Source organism: Anomaloglossus baeobatrachus, chromosome 3, assembly GCF_048569485.1.
Source record: "Anomaloglossus baeobatrachus isolate aAnoBae1 chromosome 3, aAnoBae1.hap1, whole genome shotgun sequence".
Classification (NCBI taxonomy): domain Eukaryota; kingdom Metazoa; phylum Chordata; class Amphibia; order Anura; family Aromobatidae; genus Anomaloglossus; species Anomaloglossus baeobatrachus.
Genome location: NC_134355.1, coordinates 161,760,303 through 161,765,985, shown reverse-complemented (window position 1 = coordinate 161,765,985; position 5,683 = coordinate 161,760,303). Strand labels below are relative to the sequence as shown.

General features: G+C 38.3%; 1 protein-coding gene across 1 annotated transcript; it reads right to left on the bottom strand.

Moving 5' to 3' along the window:
- Positions 1 to 403: 403 nt before the first annotated feature.
- On the bottom strand, positions 404 to 4,665 carry LOC142297189 (uncharacterized). Its single transcript, XM_075341456.1, has 2 exons — positions 4,006 to 4,665; positions 404 to 454 (listed from the first exon to the last, which is right to left on the bottom strand). Exons 1-2 carry the CDS (start codon positions 4,663 to 4,665, stop codon positions 404 to 406), a joined length of 711 nt encoding a protein of 236 aa, XP_075197571.1.
- Between the last annotated feature and the right edge of the window lie 1,018 nt (positions 4,666 to 5,683).

Genomic DNA, 5,683 nt, shown 5'->3' with positions numbered 1-5,683 from the left:
AATAATAGCCCATGACCGCACAGGTTAGTGTAATAATGTTAGGTGCATCCAAATGGACTTGTTCCACAAGTTACCCCTTCTAACCTCCCTTCCTCCCTCACCGGAGTTATATTAAACAACTGTCCCAGGTCATTGTGACCTTAGTCTCAATACTGAACAATATGCAGTGTCGCCAAATGGACTGAAGAGTTCAACTGTTAATCTGGACACACATAAATGCAAACTCTTGTTTTTATAGAATGCTGACAAGCGCTTGAATTATTCATCTGTAGATAAAGGCTGGAAAAAATATTCAATTTAATTATAGTTGAATCATAAAACACATCATATTATGTATCTGAAGTACAATTATTGCAAGAAGTTGCGAAGCAGAATTATTGGTGCAGAAAGTTATCTTTACCTGTTATTTATTCGGTAGATATGAAGATGGTTTAAGGAGCTTAGTAATTAACATCTAAAATAAAAAAAAATGAAAAGCAAAAAAAGAACAGACAAATTCACTTTTTCTGTTGTCTCTATCTTTGAAGCAAAAATGCAAAGTTAAACTGATTCCAAGTAAGGCATGCTTGCATAATAGTAATAAATGCAAATATAATAGAAAAGGTTTGACTGGCAAGAAAGCCCATTTTTAAATACTCTATCATGGTCTATAAGGAGCATCTCTCTCTATTGGATTGTAGAATCAAGCAAATCCATGGTTTCAAAAGGCATTGTGTAGTGTCTTTTCCCCTCCGGAGGCATTGCATGGTCCTGACACCAGGAGATATTGTTATCAGTTTATTTCAAGGAGATCTTGCTAAGGCCTGTTTCACACGTCAGTGATTCTGGTACGTTTGTGCTTTTTTTTCTACGTACCAGAATCACTGACATACGCAGACCCATTATAATCAATGGGTCTGCTCACACAGCAGTGATTTTTCACTGAAAGTGTCTCCGTGCGGCGTACCCGCGTGTCCGTGATTGCCGCACGGAGACATGTCCATTTTTTTCTGGCATCACTGATGTCCCACGGACCACACAGTGGTGTAATCTGTGAAACACGTGCTAGAAAAAAACATGCATATAAAATAAAAATCATTTTTACTCACCCGGCTTCAGCCGCGCTCCCTGCAGCCTGTTCTCCCTGCTGCTTCTGAGCTGGCTCATTACTGTCGTGCATATTCATGAATTCACGACACAGCCGACCCAGAAGCATCTGCTGCGGAGGTCAGCGCTGGCCGGATGCTGCACCGCGGGAGCGATCAGCACCAGGGAGAGCGGGAGCGGGCACAGGTGAGTTAATCTCTATCTGCAATCACGGACCACTTAGACAACCCACGTGTTCCCATGAATCACGGCACACGGAGGGACATGTGCGTGTTTTACACGTCAGTGAAGAACGTCCGTCTGTGTTTTTCACTGACGTGTGAAACGGGCCTAATATTGTTTCAAAACTTAAAGAGCTTTTCCACTTCAACCACTTTGTGACAAGTTCCATATATATGTGGTGCTCATAGGCAGCATACAGCGTGCTCAGGATCTGAGCCTGCCATAGATGATGACTGCGTTATTCAACAATCATCTGCCCTAACAGACGTGAGTGGACTGGACATCTGCCTACAGCTGTTAACCTGTTAAGACTTGCTGTCATTTTCTGACAACAGCATTTACAGTGGGAAGTCCAGGAGACACACTGCCCTAATCACATGTTCCCCCCTATACTACATAACAGAAGGACGCCAATGGATTGGAATGACAGCTGGGGGCCTGCTGAAGACCTGCTGAAGACCTGGCTTGGCATTTATAGTAGATTGTGACTTGTGCTATAAACAGCAATGCTGTAGTATTGCTGTATATGGGATAAGTGATAGGATGATCCGTTAACTGCTCAACTCTCTTAAAAGTAAAAAAAAATGTCTTAAACAATATTAAAAAAAAGTATAAAAATTTGAATTACATCATGAAAGATACAAATCTTAACAAAATACACATATTTGGTATTTCTATGTCAATAATTATCCAATTGATCAATATATAAAATTAATTATGCCAAATGGTAAAAACTAAAAAAAATTAAAAAAAAAGAAAGAAAATGGAAATGCCAAAATTGTGATTTTTTTTTGTTGCCAAAACTCTGCAAATGAAAATTGTAATAAAGTATCTCTTTCAAAATTTCAAAATGGTATCTATAAATACATCAGGTTGCCCTTCAAAAAACAAGTCCTCGTGGACCTCTATACAACGAAAAATTAAAACGCTGCAAGTCTCAGAAAATGGCAATACAAGTTTTTAACAAATTTCCTAATAAAAAAAAAATTCCCAAATGAAAAAAAATTCACGTTTAGTATCACCATAATTAGACTGATGTATGATTGTGTTTTACTTTTCATTCCACCTCACTTGGATTTTGCTCCTATTTTCCAGTACAATATACAGTAAAATGAATGGTGTCATTCAATAGTACAACTCCTCCTGCAAAAGATAAACCCACATATTGTGATTTGCGCTGAATAATAAAAAAAAGAAATGCCTTTGGAAGAAGGGTGGGTGTGAAGGCGTAGAGACAAAAAACGCTTAGTAATTAAGGGGTTAAGTAAAGTGCATCTCAAATGCTTTTAAACATGTAACAGAACAAACAGAGCAGATTGTGGTACACTTTTCTTAGGGCCAGAGTCACACTTGCGAGTGCCTCGCGTGTAACTCGCGCGAGTCTCTCATTGAATCACCTGGCACAGACTCACAGTCTCCTGACAGGAGTGGGTCGGTTGCATGTATGTCTATGCAGCTGAGATGCTCCTGTCCGGAGAGTGTGAGTCCATGCCGGGTGATTCAAGAAGAGACTTGCGCTAGTTACACGCGATGCACTCGCAAGTGTGACTCTGGCCTAAAAGGAAATTTGTTGGCAGGATTTTGTTATGCAATCTGAAGCCAGAAAGCTGTATGGTTGAAACATAGAATTCAGGGATGCCTGTCTTGTCAAGATCTGAACTGTTATTTATTTGCTATGTTTGTTTAACCAGCTGGACTTCTCATTGCTTAGACTACAATGTCACATGCTCGACCATCCAGCACACTCCCTCCTCTGGTTGACTCCTCACATCAATGTACAACCTGTTGCACAGCACAGCTTCTAGCTTACCAGTTGCAGAACAAAGTTCACAGAGCAGATTACATGATATAACAAACTCTTTACTTCTGGAAAAACATGAGGTAATGATAAGCACAGTCATACAGCATTGCATCAGGAAGAGAAAGGGAAACCAAGAAGAAAACAAAAGACTTTTGACAGTACCGTGAGTAAGTAAACTACATCACCATCTACTGTTAGATCAGCATAAACTCCAACTTCACACATATACAAAGAAGTCCTTGCCTGTTGTGTATACCAACACCCTTGCTCAACAGTAAGGATTTATTCAGCTAAGCTTAATTTTTTCATTAGTCTCTGATATCTTTCAGCATTCAATGCCTTTGTGAAAATATCTGCTGTCATATTCAGTAGGACAATACTCTAATTTCAGGATTCCTTGTTCCTGGTGATCCCTCAAGAAATGATACTCAATGTGCTTGGCTCTTGGGTTAACTCTTCCATCTGAGTAAGGGTATGTGCGCACGTTGCTTTTTACCTGCTTTTTACCTGCTTTTTCTTCTGCGCTGTTTAATGCCAAAATGGATGTGTTCTTCTATTCAAGCAAAGTCTATGGGAATTTGGGTTTCTTGTTCACACTATGTTGTTCAAAATGCTGCCTTTTTGTGGCAGAACTTTGGTCAAAAACTCAGCTTTGCAGTGCAAAACCCAAATGGCAAAAACAATTGACATGTTGCTTCTTTGAAAAGCTGAGTTTTTGACCAAAGTTCTGCCACAAAAAGGCAGCATTTTGAACAACATAGTGTGAACAAGAAACCCAAATTCCCATAGACTTTGCTTGAATAGAAGAACACATCCATTTTGGCATTAAACAGCGCAGAAGAAAAAGCAGCAAAAAAGCAGGTAAAAAGCAGGTAAAAAGCAACGTGCGCACATACCCTAAGAACGAGACATCCTTGAAGGTCCTCATTTAATTTTGTTGGTTCCAACTGTGGTTGTCCTAGGTCTGTTAGCAATCGTTTTAACCATAGAACTTCTTGACTCACATGTTCTGCTGCAACATATTCTGCTTCTGTTGATGACAGCGTTACTATAGATTGCTTTATACTAGTACAACTAGTTGGTCTGCTTGAGAGAAAGAAAAGATAGCCACTGGTAGATTTCCTGTCAGTTGAATCTCCAGCCCAATCTGCATCAACGTATCCAGTTAAAGTGCATCTATCACTTGTAGGTAATTTCAGTTTAATGTTGCTAGTTCCTTTCAAATAACGTACTACTCTCTTCACAGCATTCCAATCCTTTTTGTTTGGCTTCAACACTTTTCTACTCATAATTCCTACTGCTGCTGCGATGTCTGGCCTTGAAACAGTTGCTAGATACAGCAATTTTCCCATTGCCGTTCTATACTCTTCATTATTTGGTAACACATTTTGCTCGCTATTCATCTCCTTAAGATAATTGGTTTCCATTGGAGACTTTACTGTTTTTGCATCCTTCAATCCAAATGTTTCGATTATGTCTTGAATCATGTGATTTTGATTAAGTAGGAAACGTCCATCTTCTTCTCTTTCTATCTGTATTCTTAGGTACTGTTTCATATTTCCCAGGTCTTTGATCTCGAAATGTTGATTCAGAATTCTTAGTATGTCCTCTTTATCCCTTTCTTTTTCAAAACAAACTAAAATATCATCAACATATATGAGTACATAGATCCATCTGTCTATCAGTCTTTTTGAGTATAGGCAAGGATCAGGTTTGCTTCTTTGAAATTTTTCATTTGTGAGCACTTCTGTGATTTTATTATTCCACACTTTAGCAGCTTGTTTTAAACCGTATATAATTTTCTGTAGTTTACAAACCATGTTCAGGTTACTTTTATCTTTGAATCCTGGAGGTTGCTCCATGTAAATATCTTCTGTTAAATCCCCATTCAAAAATGCGTTTTTTACGTCCAGATTTGTTTACTCCATTTGTTTCATTGCTGCAACTGCAAACAAAGATTTTATTGTAGTATGTTTGACAACCCTAGCAAATGTTTCATCATAGTCTTCTCCATATTTTTGAGAATAACCTTTAGCTACGAGTCTTGCTCGGTATCGTTCAGCTGTGCCATCTCTTTGGTATTTTACTTTAAAAACCCATTTACATCCTATAGCTTTTCTTCCATCTGGTAATTCTGTCAGTGTTCATGTCTTTGAGTCATGCATGGATTTTATTTCTGTTTCTGTTGCCTTTATTCATTTATTAGCTTCTTCTTCAGGAAGTCGAGATATGTCTTCACAAGAGGTAGACTCATAAATTTTGTTTGTACTTGCCTTGTATGAAAGACGTATTGGTGGTTTTCCTTTGTTTTCTCTTATTGAATGTCTTGGTTCTGTGTCTGTTTGTAGTTGTATCTCTTCATTTTCAGTATTCTGTTTTTCATCAATAATAACTTCCTTTTCATGAGATGTTCTTTCAGTTATATCACTGCTGTTTTTCTCATTTTTTGTTTCCAATGAAATCATAGTGTCTTCATTTAGATCATCAATGAATGTCACACTGTTGCTCACCGTAACTCTGTCTGTTTTGGGATAGAGGATTCTATATCCTTTGCAATTTTCCCTATATCCAACA